General features: G+C 54.5%; 1 protein-coding gene across 1 annotated transcript; it reads right to left on the reverse strand.

Annotated features, from left to right (window-relative positions):
* Positions 1–10,701: 10,701 nt before the first annotated feature.
* CUNH12orf57 (chromosome unknown C12orf57 homolog) lies at positions 10,702–15,853 on the reverse strand. The gene is made up of 3 exons (XM_077467132.1): positions 15,631–15,853; positions 13,843–14,019; positions 10,702–10,948 (listed from the first exon to the last, which is right to left on the reverse strand). Exons 1-3 carry the CDS (start codon positions 15,695–15,697, stop codon positions 10,806–10,808), a joined length of 387 nt encoding a protein of 128 aa, XP_077323258.1. The 5' UTR covers positions 15,698–15,853; the 3' UTR covers positions 10,702–10,805.
* Between the last annotated feature and the right edge of the window lie 7 nt (positions 15,854–15,860).

The raw sequence follows: 15,860 nt of genomic DNA on the forward strand, positions 1-15,860 counted from the left end.
TCACCACCCCAACCTGAGCACAACCCACTGTGACCACTCCCAGTGGCGGCCATCTTGGTACACCCAAGCCCACGCTTCAAGCACAGCCCAGTGCACTTCCTGCTGGCGGCCATCTTGGTACACCCAAGCCCACGCTTCAAGCACAGCCCAGTGCACTTCCTGCTGGCGGCCATCTTGGTACACCCAAGCCCACGCTTCAAGCACAGCCCAGTGCACTTCCTGCCGGCGGCCATCTTGGTACACCCAAGCCCACACTTCAGGCACAGCCCTGTGCACTTCCTGCCGGCGGCCATCTTGGTACACCCAATAGGCCCAGCCATGGCCTATACCCAGTTCTTCCTGTTTTAAACCAGGATGGTTCCTACCACACACCTGTCTTCCCTAATATGGAAGCACTACCTTCACTTGCCGGATATGTTAATGATGAAGAAACATCCGAGTGGGAAGACCAACAACAGGCAGCAAGGCCACCTGCTGATTTAACCCCTAATCCGGCTCCAGCCTCACAGTTCCGGGAGGATCTCAAACATATGCTGACAACCATGAGAAACAGTGCCCATTCTCAGCCCCCCCACCTCAACACCAGTCTCGGTTACCAGAAGGGGCACTGGTGATGTATGTCGCTTTTACCCCATCACAAGCAGCAACCTTAGTGACAAGTCTGCCTGACCCAGAGAAACAGCCAATGCTCTTCTACCGCAGGATAGTGCAGATACAAGAAGCTTACTCAGCTGCCTGGAGAGACTTGATCAGCCTATGCCAAATTAAAGCAGGACATGTCTTTTGGCCAGTCATGCAGACAGCCTTCAATGATGCCTGCCTGGCAAGTGCCACTTCTTATACCTCAGGCTTGGAGTTCTGTGCACAACTCCGCGACTGGGCAAAGGAGAAATTGGCAGATCAGACCACCACAATCCAAGATATTGCCCAAGATAAAGGGGAGTCTGTGGAGAAGTATCATGCTAGACTCATACAGGCCTTTGATGATCTGGGCTTCTCCCTCTATGAAAAGACACACACACACGTGTTATCATCTGCTTTTGTCTCAGGACTCAGAGAGGATATCAGAAAAAGCCTGATGGTGGCCCGCCCTGAATATCGCTCAATGAAAATGTCCAATTTACTGTTGGTGGCCAGAGGGATAGAAAACCAAAAAAAAAAAAAAAAAACAACGCCCCTCATGGTAACACAAGACGAAGATCCTGCCTACACTCGTCCACCACCACTGCCCAATACCAGGGAAAAGATCATCTGTTACAACTGTGGGAAGCGGGGTCACATCAGAAGAGTACGCAGAGCCCCAAGACATCTGAGACAAGACAGGGATCCCCGCGAAGGGCAACATGGACATGAACCTCCACCACCACGCCCCAACTCATGCTAGGAAATGAGAAAACCCGTGTCACTCCTTTGACAGTGTCCTCAAATGAGACTGGGGGACCCCTAGCAAAGGTCACGTTACCTATACAAGGAAAACCTACCACTTGTCTCATTGACATGAGTGCAGCCAGGAGTGTGTTGAGAGCTGAGGACCTGCCTGATAATTCTTTCCTTTCCACTATTGATGTTTCCTGCGTGGGAGTGGATGGGGTGCCCCGCTCCAGTCCACTCACTGAGCCTCTCCAAGTGGGGACATTTCCCGATTTGCTTACCAGATTTGTGGTGTCCTCTACATGTCCCTTGAATCTACTAGGAGCTGATGTGCTGTCCAGACTACAGGCTTCAATCATTTTCACACCTGAAGGGGGGGTGAAGTTACATACTCCCTTATCCTTGGAAGACTCATCTGCCTTGTGTTCTCTGCCTCTTATGATGACACTTCATGAAGCAATAACTCCAAGTTCAATACCACAGGAAGTACTTGACGGAATTCCTGCCTGTCTATGGTCCACAGGCCCGGAAGACATTGGTCACTTAAAAGTGCCACCAGTTTCAGTCAAGCTCAAAGAGGGCGCATCATTGCCCGGAAACCACAATACCCACTTAAGTTGGCGCAATCAGAAGCTATCTCGAAACATGTAGCTGCCTTGGTCCAGAATGGGGCCTTGATCCCCTGTACCTCACCATGTAATACACCTCTTTTTCCTGTCAAGAAGAAAACACCTAAGGGAGAACCTGACAGATACAGGATGGTGCAGGATCTGCGAGCAATTAACGAAGTCACAGTGTTGGACACCCCAATTGTGCCAAATCCACATACCTTATTATCAGCTGTACCTCCAATGGCTGAGTACTTCACTGTGGTGGACCTGGCAAATGCATTCTACAGTGTACCCCTGCATCCTTCCTGCAGGTACCTCTTTGCCTTCTCCCACGAAAAGAAGCAGCAACGTACCCAGACAGTTATGCCAAAAAGGGGCACAGAACTCTCCAAGCTAGTTTGCAAATGCTACGGCTATCATCCTTGACACATAACAAGAGGATCACCTGGAAGTGATTCTCCTCCAATATGTTGATGACCTTCTCCACTGTGCAGCTGACTTACCCACTGTTGAAGTCACCTCAGAAAGCCAGTTGGGCTATCTTGCCACACAGGGTTGCGAAGCCTCAAAGCCCAAATTGCAGTGGTGCTCAACATCTGTAATTGTTCTTGGACACTGTCTTGTCCCATGGGACAAGACACCTCACTGAAGACAGGGTGTAAGCAATCTCTGACATCCCACTGCCACAAGGCCAGAAGCCCCTTCATTCCTTCCTTGGACTAATTTCCTATTGCAGAGCATGGATTTCAGAAGGCTCCCTACTGATGCAAGCTTTGTATGATGCCCTGAAATCAGACCCCTTGCAGATGTCTCCTGAAGCAATATCCAACTTTGAGGCCTTCAAGCACACCATCTCTGGCGCTAGGGCTCCCAGACTACAACAAAACGTTCAAGCCCTTTGTATCCGAACATCTGGGACATGCTACAGGTGTACTCGCCCAATCCCACGGCATCTGCCTACGCCCTATAGGATATTATTCCTGTCGGCTGGATGCGATAGCAAGAGGAGGCCCATCGTGTCTGCGAGCTGTCTTTGCTGCACAAGCCTTGTTTGACAAAACTTTGGACTTGGCTCTCGGACTCTGCCTCGTTCTGCTTGCTCCCCATGACATTGCTCCCATACTCCACCAAGATCCAGCCGAAACATTTGTCCATTGCCAGACACTTGAGACTCCTGTGTTTCTACCTTCTAGACAGCATTACTCTATTACGTTGTCAAACACCGAAACCTACCACCCTTCTTCCACTTCTCGAGGGGGGTAAGGAGGAGGAGTTGAGTCTTGACTTGTCACCCCATGACTGCATCGAACTAATGCGGCTGGAAACTACGCATCTCCCCACCGTGAGTGAAATACCCCTGCAGGACCCAGGTCACCACTGAAAACTCGGTTCTCCAAACTGAAACCTTACCGCCGGTGATGTCTGCACAGGTGGCAGAACTGCAAGCACTTACTACAGCATGTAAATTGGCAGAGGGAAAAAGAGCCAACATTCATACGGACTCAAGATATGCTTTCAGCGTTGCCCATGATTTTGGTGTTATCTGGAAGGACAGAGGGTTTCTGACGGCTGAAGGAACACCTGTGAAACAGCTCAGCCATCAAGGACTTGGACGCCCTGCTTCTCCCAACCCAAGTGACTATTCTAAAAGTAAAAGCACACAACAAACTCAATTGGAAGGAAGCTCGAGGCAATCTAGCCAATTCAGCTGCCAAACAGACAGGCAGTGTTCCACGGGAAGTGGACAGCAGGGTGGTAGAAGAAGACCACCCTGTGCATACCCTACAGACTCTCCCAGTGGACAGAGTTTATCTGAAATAATTACAGGAAGTAGCAAGTCTGGATGAGAAGAAAAGCTGGAAACGGAGAGGAGGAACTCTCAGAGATGGACTATTCGAGTGCAACAAGAAGCCTTGTCTACCCAGGAGTATGTACCCAGCCATGGTGCAATGGGCAAATGGAACTGCCCACTTGACAAAGACTCTTATGAACTTATGAGTTACTTCATTGACCAACAACTTCTGCAGATCATGAACTATCTGCAACAAATGTAACCCAGAATGTACAGAAAAGGCACAGAAGAAGCACCTGGCAAAAGCTCTATACCCCTTCCAGAGGATACAAATTGATCACTCCCAAATGCCAAAGGAGTGACAGATTCGAATACGCCCCCTAGTAGAGGTGGACATGACTGCCAGGACCACAGCTAAGGAACTACTGAGTGAGATAGTATGTAGATTTGAGGTCCCAGAGGTGATAGAGAGCGATCAGGCCCAGCCTTCACAGCAACCCTTACAAAAGATTAGGGCAGCACTGGGGGTTCAGTTGGCTCTGCACACTCCTTACCACCCTCAAAGTAGCGGGAAGGTAGAAAGGATGAAAGGGACACTAGAAAAACAGGATGTTAGAAGATGGCCCAAAAGACTAACATGAGTCGGCCAGACAGTTTGCTCATTGCCCTGTTCAGTGTCAGACACACACCCCGGGGGAAATATGCCCTATCTCCTTATAAAATTTAGTTTGGTTCAGCCCCCAGACTTGGCTGTTACTTTCCACAACAGTTTCAGTTGCAATCTGATGTGTTGACTAATTATGTAACCGCATTATCATGAGGATTAACCCAAATGCATGTCCAGGTGTTTTCTTCCATTCCAGATCCTGAATTAGATACAGGAACACACCAACTACTGCCTGGAGATTGGGGGCTGGTAAAGAAATTTGTGAGAAAACATTCTCTTGAACCCAGATATGATGGTCCATTCCAAGTTTTGCTGACCACACCCACCTCAGTGGAATTGGCCGGGAAGAACACCTGAATACACGCCTCCCACTGCAAGAAAGCTCCACCCCCAAGGACAAGATCCCGCCCACTTCATGACGACCATGCTGCATATCCTTTTTCTGTTTGGTCTAGAGGGGAGGCCCAGGAGGGGGTCATCACAAAAAAATTATAACATAATTACATTTTGGTACAACTCTTCAGGTACACATGTGACCACCTTTACCTTTGATTACTGTGACATAGTACCTTGTCCGTTTGACTCTTTCATGGCAATGCCATTGGTACAGTGACAAAAAAAAAGAAGAAAATGGTGTCCCCGGAGTGGGGCTTTTTACCAGCAGAGTTTAACCTGTACAGTATAAATAACATTGACATGTAGAAAGTAGACTAATATTGTAAATGTTTATTAATAAAAAAGAGGATAAAATAAGTGACGCAGTGGTCAAAGACTGGGCTCCACTAGATAGGTAAAAGTGTATGGTATTACATGTAAAAACAGAAATACACATATACATATAATTGTGATGCTTGAAGCATAGTATCAATACAATAAGAGATATATGCGTATAGATAGTAAAAGCCCTTTACGCGTTTCGACCCTCCCAGGGGTCTTCTTCAGAAGGTTACTATCTATTATGAAAAAAAGAAAAAAAGAAGAAAAAGAAAAAAGAAAAAAGAAAACAAGCATAAATATATATCACAATACATGATGCACTGTGTTGTACTAAAAATAATCTGCTGTAGGCAGAGTATATATCAAAACATTTGTAAGATTACACAGTTAGCAATCAAGTGATACATATTATAACAATAGATACCTATATTGATCACAAAGGAAATCCTCTTTTAAAAGACCGGACAGGATTCCGTGCATTCTCCCATAATCTTCATGGATGTGCCGACCTTATGTGGATGGAAAAAGATGGCTGGCTCTACCCAAAACGGGGGAAGAGCAAGGAAAATGGATCCAAAGGGTAAAAGGCTTGCAAGGGATCACATCCCTATTACCACCTCCAAAACACAATAATGGAGGAAGGTATGGGTATGGGTGAACGGGATTAGGAGAGAGGGCGACCTACAGAGAAGGAAAGGATATAAGACATATGTATATATATATGTATATATAGAGAGGGGCCCTATTTAGAAACTATCACCTCTGTATGGAGAGATAGAACATGCCCGCATGCAGTGTCAATAGTATACACACGTCGAGGATACACATATGTCAAGTGAATCCTGCCATTTCAGGGTGGGATATTTCACTCAGTTAGAGTGTGAGCAGATGCCCAAAAGAAAAATGCCCAAAAGAAAGAATTGGTACAGTGACATCCCTGATGGGAAGGATATATATGTGTGTTTTACAGACAGTTACTGGGGCCAGAATTGTGGTTCCTGGGAGGGACAGTGGGTTGGAACATAGGACCAGATTAGAGGGTATCTGGACCGGTGAATGTGCCCTTGAAAAGGTGATTACGCCCCTCCATATCCTAGCAGAAGATACCCCTGATACATACACTGACCCAGCATATAGTCAGAGGAGGAAGCGGGCAGCTCTCTCTCCGGAAGCTTTGACCCTCATGTGTACATCGATGCTATAGGAGTCCCAAGGGGGGTCCCTGATGAATTCAAAGCCAGGGATCAGGTAAAAGTTGGTTTTGAGTCTTTGATCCCCATAATAACTGTGAACAAGAATGTAGATTGGATCAATTACATATATTATAACCAACAAAGATTCGTGAATTACACTAAAGATGCCCTCCAGGGAATTGCTGGCCAGTTACCCCCCCCACACTTCCTACATGACATTCCAGAACCGGATGGCCTTAGACATGGTGTTAGCTGAGAAAGGAAGTGTCTGTAAAATGATAGAAAAAACGGGAACCTGCTGCACCTACATTCCTGATAATACCGGCCCAAATGGTAAAGTAACTTTAGCTATAAAGAAATGAGAAGATTTGTCATTGGAGTTGAAGAAGAACTCCGGTATTACAGACCCATGGGATCAATATTTTAGCTGGATGAGTGGGTGGCAGAAGGTGCTCGCCCAGATAGGGGTAACGGTACTAATAATCCTGGTTCTTTTACCCCCCGATTGTATGCTGTATTCTACCTTTCGTAAAGAAGTTAATGAGCAAGGCTGTAGACAACAGCCCACCTACATTTCTCCACCAAGAAGAAGAGGACCCTCTTATGATGGAGGATGACAAACCCTTCACTCCTCTACAGTCACTCCCTGTCCATAATCTCACAATCCTCTAGGGTTATAGGGATAGATAGCACCTGATTGCCCTTCTCCAGCTGTATCGAGGGGGGTAGTGAACTAGTTGCTGCCCAACTCTATATACAGCTTAAAAAGAGTTGCTGAGGAGAATGGGCCAGGTGAGGAGGACCTTTAGATGAGGGACAGAAGAAAATAGCCATTTTAGGGGGGACTGTTAAGGAATCCAATGTACATAATGATAATCAGAAAATGTCTATTTGCTTATGTATATACATGTTCCTTACTTATTATGTAATATACAGATTGACTTTCTGTTCGGAGCCAAGATGGCGTCCACCCCCTACATCCCACGCGTTAGAGGAATGCATTCGAGATAAGGGAACCAGCTTCAACCAAACTTCAAGCATCAAGTTTCTTCATTTCTCTTGTATTGTAACCAATAAGATGTACCAATTAGACTGACATAGTAATGACGTATCTTTCTGTATAAAATATTAACACCGCCCACCAATAAATCAGAAGTTAGAAGTAGCCGAGCTGAACGTATCTCAGAGAGTGTTTACTTCTAGTGTGCTGCACATTTATACTTTTTAATTAGGAATAGCAGCAGATAACCAAGAACTAATTTGTAGTTCTTATCCATTTCAGTCCCGAGCAGCCCTCTTCTCCCCTCCCCCCTGTGGTTTTCTCCCCCTAGTCCCGAGCGGCCCTCTTCTCCCCTCCCCCTTGTGGTTTTCTCCCCCTAGTCTCGAGCGGCCCTCTTCTCCCCCCCCTGTGGTTTTCTCCCCCTAGTCTCGAGCGGCCCTCTTCTCCCCTCCCCCCTGTGGTTTTCTCCCCCTAGTCTCGAGCGGCCCTCTTCTCCCCTCCCCCCTGTGGTTTTCTCCCCCTAGTCTCGAGCGGCCCTCTTCTCCCCTCCCCCTGTGGTTTTCTCCCCCTAGTCTCGAGCGGCCCTCTTCTCCCCCCCTGTGGTTTTCTCCCCCTAGCCTCCAGCAGTCCTCCCCCCCCCCCGTGGTTTTCTCCCCCTAGTCTCGAGCGGCCCTCTTCTCCCCCCCCCCTGTGGTTTTCTCCCCCTAGTCCCGAGCGGCCCTCTTCTCCCCTCCCCCCTGTGGTTTTCTCCCCCTAGTCCCGAGCGGCCCTCTTCTCCCCTCCCCCTTGTGGTTTTCTCCCCCTAGTCTCGAGCGGCCCTCTTCTCCCCTCCCCCCTGTGGTTTTCTCCCCCTAGTCTCGAGCGGCCCTCTTCTCCCCCCCCTGTGGTTTTCTCCCCCTAGTCTCGAGCGGCCCTCTTCTCCCCTCCCCCCTGTGGTTTTCTCCCCCTAGTCTCGAGCGGCCCTCTTCTCCCCTTCCCCCTGTGGTTTTCTCCCCCTAGTCTCGAGCGGCCCTCTTCTCCCCCCCTGTGGTTTTCTCCCCCTAGCCTCCAGCAGTCCTCCCCCCCGTGGTTTTCTCCCCCTAGTCTCGAGCGGCCCTCTTCTCCCCCCCCTGTGGTTTTCTCCCCCTAGTCTCGAGCGGCCCTCTTCTCCCCTCCCCCTGTGGTTTTCTCCCCCTAGTCTCGAGCGGCCCTCTTCTCCCCCCCTGTGGTTTTCTCCCCCTAGCCTCCAGCAGTCCTCCCCCCCCCCCGTGGTTTTCTCCCCCTAGTCTCGAGCGGCCCTCTTCTCCCCCCCCCCTGTGGTTTTCTCCCCCTAGTCCCGAGCGGCCCTCTTCTCCCCTCCCCCCTGTGGTTTTCTCCCCCTAGTCCCGAGCGGCCCTCTTCTCCCCTCCCCCTTGTGGTTTTCTCCCCCTAGTCTCGAGCGGCCCTCTTCTCCCCTCCCCCCTGTGGTTTTCTCCCCCTAGTCTCGAGCGGCCCTCTTCTCCCCCCCCTGTGGTTTTCTCCCCCTAGTCTCGAGCGGCCCTCTTCTCCCCTCCCCCCTGTGGTTTTCTCCCCCTAGCCTCCAGAGGCCCTCCCCCCCTTGGTTTTCTCCCCCTAGCCTCCCGCGGCCCTACTCCCCCGCCCTCTGGTTTTCTCCCCCTAGCCTCCAATGGCCCCCCCCCCCCTTGGTTTTCTCCCCCTAGTCCCGAGCGGCCCTCTTCTCCCCTCCCCCCTGTGGTTTTCTCCCCCTAGTCCCGAACGGCCCTCTTCTCCCCTCCCCCTTGTGGTTTTCTCCCCCTAGTCTCGAGCGGCCCTCTTCTCCCCTCCCCCTTGTGGTTTTCTCCCCCTAGTCTCAAGCGGCCCTCTTCTCCCCTCCCCCCTGTGGTTTTCTCCCCCTAGTCTCGAGCGGCCCTCTTCTCCCCCCCCTGTGGTTTTCTCCCCCTAGTCTCGAGCGGCCCTCTTCTCCCCTCCCCCCTGTGGTTTTCTCCCCCTAGTCTCGAGCGGCCCTCTTCTCCCCTTCCCCCTGTGGTTTTCTCCCCCTAGTCTCGAGCGGCCCTCTTCTCCCCCCCTGTGGTTTTCTCCCCCTAGCCTCCAGCAGTCCTCCCCCCCTGTGGTTTTCTCCCCCTAGCCTCCAGCAGTCCTCCCCCCCGTGGTTTTCTCCCCCTAGTCTCGAGCGGCCCTCTTCTCCCCCCCCTGTGGTTTTCTCCCCCTAGTCTCGAGCGGCCCTCTTCTCCCCTCCCCCTGTGGTTTTCTCCCCCTAGTCTCGAGCGGCCCTCTTCTCCCCCCCTGTGGTTTTCTCCCCCTAGCCTCCAGCAGTCCTCCCCCCCTGTGGTTTTTCTCCCCCTAGTCTCGAGCGGCCCTCTTCTCCCCTCCCCCTGTGGTTTTCTCCCCCTAGCCTCCAGAGGCCCTCCCCCCCTTGGTTTTCTCCCCCTAGCCTCCCGCGGCCCTACTCCCCCGCCCTCTGGTTTTCTCCCCCTAGCCTCCAATGGCCCCCCCCCCCTTGGTTTTCTCCCCCTAGCCTCCAGCGGCCCCCCCCCTCTGGTTTTCTCCCCCTAGCCTCCAGTGGCCCCCCCTTGGTTTTCTCCCCCTAGCCTCCTGCGGCCCTACTCCCCCGCCCTCTGGTTTTCTCCCCCTAGCCTCCAATGGCCCCCCCCCTTGGTTTTCTCCCCCTAGTCCCGAGCGGCCCTCTTCTCCCCTCCCCCCTGTGGTTTTCTCCCCCTAGTCCCGAACGGCCCTCTTCTCCCCTCCCCCTTGTGGTTTTCTCCCCCTAGTCTCGAGCGGCCCTCTTCTCCCCTCCCCCCTGTGGTTTTCTCCCCCTAGTCTCGAGCGGCCCTCTTCTCCCCTCCCCCCTGTGGTTTTCTCCCCCTAGTCTCGAGCGGCCCTCTTCTCCCCTCCCCCCTGTGGTTTTCTCCCCCTAGTCTCGAGCGGCCCTCTTCTCCCCTCCCCCCTGTGGTTTTCTCCCCCTAGTCTCGAGCGGCCCTCTTCTCCCCTCCCCCTGTGGTTTTCTCCCCCTAGCCTCCAGAGGCCCTCCCCCCCTTGGTTTTCTCCCCCTAGCTTCCCGCGGCCCTACTCCCCCGCCCTCTGGTTTTCTCCCCCTAGCCTCCAATGGCCCCCCCCCCTTGTTTTTCTCCCCCTAGCCTCCAGCGGCCCCCCCCCCTCTGGTTTTCTCCCCCTAGCCTCCAGTGCCCCCCCCTTGGTTTTCTCCCCCTAGCCTCCAGCGGCCCCCCCCCCTCTGGTTTTCTCCCCCTAGCCTCCAGTGGCCCCCCCTTGGTTTTCTCCCCCTAGCCTCCAGAGGCCTCTTTTCTCATTGGTTGGGACGCCCCCCTCCAGATTTCTATCCCACTTACCAGAGACAAAGCACACCGCACCAGAGATGAGTAGAAAATGAGAAGACGTTTATTATGAATGGAAGAGGGGCGTGTCCTGAACACACAGCCCTGCATGTGATGGCGGCGGCGGCGGGGGGGGGGGTAATGTTTCATGAGGAGGGCATGGGGAGCCCCCCATGTGGGGGGAGGGGTAAGGGGGGTAGGAAGAAGGATTTCAGTTTGTTGGACATGGCTGCGATCTCGGGGTCCTGCGCCTCGAACGATTTTACCAGACGGGCGAATCGGAGGACACCTAGGAGAGGAGAGGAGAGGAGAGGAGAGAGAGCGTCAGTACTGACAGACCGCCATGACGACCGACCCTTTCCCGACACCGGCGCCTTCACTGTTTTTTTTTTTTTTTTACACAGATTACTTAAAAAAAAAATAAAGAAAATTTTCTGAAAGCCGAGACCCTGGAGAATAAAATAGCGGCTCTTTTCTTTACATCACACAATATTACCGAGACGGTTTATGAAATGCGGAATTTCAGTGAAGATCCATGAAATGTCTTTTAAGTAATATAAACGATCGGATATAAAAGGTCGGGCCGACAAAATAGATACCAAACGTGACCCAGCCCAGACTTCGGGACCCGCCCTATATTTTCCATCGGTGACCCCTTTGAAGCCCCTCCCCCCAAGGTCATTGGTTGAGGTAACTGTGACTATAGGGGGGAGGAGTGTTGCTCCGGCGGGGTGTGTGAATTGGGGGAGATTTTAAGCACTTGGGTGTAACTTTCATTTTTTACACTTCCTTATTTATTTATTTATTTTTAAACACCGGAGACCACAGAGAGTCCTCGATGTGATGATTGTTTTGGTGAGAAGACCCCCCAATATCTCACGTGCCCTCCAATAAAACAAATGGAGTGCAGATTGCAGACTGGGAGCGCAACCCACAGCAGGGGGTGTCCCGCGTTCCTAGCGACCCACAGCGGGGGGCGTCCCGCGTTCCTAGCGACCCACAGCAGGGGGCGTCCCCCGTCCTAGCGACCCACAGCAGGGGGCGTCCCCCGTCCTAGCGACCCACAGCAGGGGGCGTCCCCCGTCCTAGCGACCCACAGCGGGGGGCGTCCCCCGTCCTAGCGACCCACAGCGGGGGGCGTCCCGCGTTCCTAGCGACCCACAGCAGGGGGCGTTCCCCGTCCTAGCGACCCACAGCGGGGGGCGTCCCGCGTTCCTAGCGACCCACAGCAGGGGGCGTTCCCCGTCCTAGCGACCCACAGCGGGGGGCGTCCCGCGTTCCTAGCGACCCACAGCAGGGGGCGTTCCCCGTCCTAGCGACCCACAGCGGGGGGCGTCCCGCGTTCCTAGCGACCCACAGCAGGGGGCGTTCCCCGTCCTAGCGACCCACAGCGGGGGGCGTCCCGCGTTCCTAGCGACCCACAGCAGGGGGCGTCCCCCGTCCTAGCGACCCACAGCAGGGGCCGTCCCGCGTTCCTAGCGACCCACAGCAGGGGGGGGCCCTCGTTCCTAGCAACCCACAGCAGGGGGGGGGGCCTCGTTCCTAGCGACCCACAGCAGGGGGGGGGGGCCCTCGTTCCTAGCGACCCACAGCAGGGGGGGGGGCCCTCGTTCCTAGCGACCCACAGCAGGGGGGGGGGGCCCTCGTTCCTAGCGACCCACAGCAGGGGGCGTCCCGCGTTCCTATTGACCCACAGCAGGGGGCATCCCGCGTTCCTAGCAACCCACAGCAGGGGGCGTCCCGCGTTCCTAGCAACCCACAGCAGGGGGCGTCCCGCGTTCCCAGCGTCCCACAGCAGGGGGCGTCCCGCGTTCCTAGCGGCCCACAGCGGGGGGCGTCCCCCGTCCTAGCGACCCACAGCGGGGGGCGTCCCCCGTCCTAGCGACCCACAGCGGGGGGCGTCCCCCGTCCTAGCGACCCACAGCGGGGGGCGTCCCCCGTCCTAGCGACCCACAGCGGGGGGCGTCCCCCGTCCTAGCGACCCACAGCGGGGGGCGTCCCGCGTTCCTAGCGACCCACAGCAGGGGGCGTTCCCCGTCCTAGCGACCCACAGCAGGGGGCGTCCCGCGTTCCTAGCGACCCACAGCAGGGGGCGTCCCCCGTCCTAGCGACCCACAGCAGGGGCCGTCCCACGTTCCTAGCGACCCACAGCAGGGGCCGCCCCGCTTTCCTAGAAACCCACAGCAGGGGCCGTCCCACTTTCCTAGAAACCCACAGCAGGGGCCGTCCCACTTTCCTAGAAACCCACAGCAGGGGCCGTCCCACTTTCCTAGAAACCCACAGCAGGGGCCGTCCCCGTCCTAGTAACCCACGCCAGGGGCCGTCCCTGTCCTAGTAACCCACAGCAGGGGCCGTTCCCATCCTAGCAACCCACAGCAGGGGCCGTCCCCGTCCTAGCAACCCACAGCAGGGGACGCCCCACGTCCTAGCAACCCACAGCAGGGGCCGTCCCCGTCCTAGCAACCCACAGCAGGGGCCATCAGTCACCCTAGCAACCCACAGCAGGAGCCGTCCTGTATCCTAGCAACCCACAGCAGGGGAAATACTGTGTCCTGGCAACCTAGAAGAGGGCTGCCTCCTAGAAACCTAGAGCAAGGGCTGCCTGCATCCTACCAACCTACAGCAGGGACTACCTACATGTTAGCAACCCAGATCAAGGACTGCCTGCATCCAAGCAACCTAGAATAAGGACCACCTGCATGCCTGCAACCTAGAGCAAGGGCATCTGCATCCTAGAAACCTAATGCAGGGACTACCTGCATGTTAGAAACCCAGAGAAGGGGCAGCCAGCGTCCTAGCAACCCAGAGGCAACCTAGAATAGGGGCCACCTGCATAGCTGCAACCTAGGGGTCACCCAGAACAAGGGCTACCTGCATCCTAGAAACATAGGGCAGGGGCACCTGCTTCCTAGCAACCCAGAGCTTTTCCCCCAGATTGATACCCGCCCATCAAGACACTGATATTTGCATAACTCCTCCCAAGAGGCAGTCCACTTCTTGCATCAGGACTGAGGGCCCTTGAGAGGAGTATTGAGGCAGGAAGCTGTGTGCACCCTGTCAGCCCCACCCACTATCCATAATCTATCTGCATTGTATAGAGAAGCATAGAGACCCCACCATGTGACACCATAACAGGTTTAGCTTTGTAGCCCCTCCCCCCTCCAGAGGCCGGCAATCACTCACCCTCTCCATCCGGGCTGAAGCCGTAGTTCTGGAGGACTTCTTGCTGGATCTGGACGGCGGCCGGGAGCAGGAGCTGCAGCACTTTCCCCAGGTCATTCCCCGAGTTCTCTCTGGCCTCCTCCAGTCGGGCGCTGCCCATGGGGGACTGCAGAGCTTCGAGCACCTCCCCCAACGCCTCTGAAAGAGAAGAGATCAGCCCCAGTCTGTGATAATAGAACAAGAACACTATGGAGACACTCCGGGGCACCCGAGCAACTGACATCCTCTATATCCTGATGTGTGACCCCCCCAGAGAGCCTGCCCGGGGTCATCTATATCCTGATGTGTGACCCCCCAGAGATCCCGCCCGGGGGTCATCCGAGTTAGTAGTCATGTGACCAACCTAAGCAGGTCTATTCAATGCCAGCACATTCTCATTCCCTGGTAAGTCTAACTGTACACCTAGAGTCCTTGGTTGCTAGGACGCAGGCATCTCCTGCTCTAGTTTGCTAGGATGCAGATGGCCCTTGTTCTAGGTTGCTCCGACACCTAGTGTCCTCAGTTACAATCTAACAACCCAGAGCAGGGGCCGTCCTGCGTCATAGCAACCCAGAGCAGGGGATGCCTTCGTCCTACCAACCCAGAGCAGGGACCGTCCTGCGTCATAGCAACCCAGAGCAGGGGATGCCTTCGTCCTACCAACCCAGAGCAGGGGCGGTCCTGTGTCCTAACAACCCAGAACAGGGGCCACCTGCCCTAGCAACCCAGAGCAGGGGATGCCTTCGTCCTACCAACCCAGAGCAGGGGCTGTCCTGTGTCCTAACAACCCAGAACAGGGGCCACCTGCCCTAGCAACCCAGAGCAGGGGATGCCTTCGTCCTACCAACCCAGAGCAGGGGCTGTCCTGTGTCCTAACAACCCAGAACAGGGGCCACCTGCCCTAGCAACCCAGAGCAGGGGATGTCTGTGTCCTAGCAGCCTGGAACAGGGGCAGTCCTGCATTCTAGCAACCCAAAGCAGGGACTGCCCATGTCCTAGCAACCCAAAGCAGGGACCGCCTGTGTCCTAGCAACCCAAAGCAGGGACCGCCTGCATCCTAGCAACCCAAAGAAGGGACGGCCCGTGTCCTAGCAACCCAAAGCAGGGACCACCTGCATCCTAGCAACCCAAAGAAGGGACTGCCCGTGTCCTAGCAACCCAAAGCAGGGACTGCCTGCATCCTAGCAACCCAAAGCAGGGACTGCCTGCATCCTAGTAACCCAAAGCAGGGACCGCCTGTGTCCTAGCAACCCAAGGAAGAGGTCCTTGCATCCTAGCAAAGCCAGAAGCAGAACCTGCTTTGTAGTAATTTAAAGCAGGGACCGCCTGTGTCATAGAAATCTAAAGCAGGGGGTTACCTGCATCTTGGCAACCTAAGGGCAAACTAGAGCAGGGGAGACCCAGAAACGGTCACCACCTGCTTCCTAGCAACCTAGAATAAGGACTACCTACATGCCTGCCAACCTAGGGGGCACCTGCTTTCTTGCAAATTAGAGCAAGGGGCTGCCTGCGTCCTAACAACCCAAAGCAGGGACTGTGTGCATCCTAGCAACCCACAGCAGGGACCGCCTGCACCCTAGCAACCTAGGAGTGACCCAGTGCAAGGGCTGTACATGTAAACATAGATGTGAGGAGGGGAGGGGAGATACATGTATACATAGATTGGGGGGTATATATATTATAGAATATGAGCAGGGTACAGACCCAGCCTCGGAGAGGGGACACCAGCACCGGAAATGGTGCTGTAGATGTATAGATGGGGTCACTGACCTTTCACCTGTTCCAGGCTGAGGGTGACGGTCTGGACGGGGGGGGCGGGTCTCTGCAGGCTGGACATGGCGGCCCCTCCTCCTCCTCCTCTCTATGGATTCCCCGAATATACAGCCAGCGGCTCCCCTCACATCACCGAACACAGCGCTCCTCTCTATGGCCGCCCGTGCCGGTGAGAAGTGCAGCGCAGAGCGCCCTCCAGCGGCCGGAGTGTACAATGACAGGCGAGT

The sequence above is a fragment of the Lithobates pipiens genome, unplaced genomic scaffold, assembly GCF_037356315.1.
Source record: "Lithobates pipiens isolate NorthernLeopardFrog02 unplaced genomic scaffold, aLitPip1_a1.2 Scaffold_47, whole genome shotgun sequence".
In the NCBI taxonomy this organism is placed as follows: domain Eukaryota; kingdom Metazoa; phylum Chordata; class Amphibia; order Anura; family Ranidae; genus Lithobates; species Lithobates pipiens.

Coding starts and splice junctions, on each gene's coding strand:
- CUNH12orf57 (XM_077467132.1), bottom strand. CDS start 15,697: ATGTCCAGCCTGCAGAGACCCGCCCCCCCCGTCCAGACCGTCACCCTC. Junction 14,020..15,630: donor CAGCCTGGAACAGGTGAAAG/GTCAGTGACCCC, acceptor CTTCTCTTTCAG/AGGCGTTGGGGGAGGTGCTC. Junction 10,949..13,842: donor CTTCAGCCCGGATGGAGAGG/GTGAGTGATTGC, acceptor CTCCTCTCCTAG/GTGTCCTCCGATTCGCCCGT.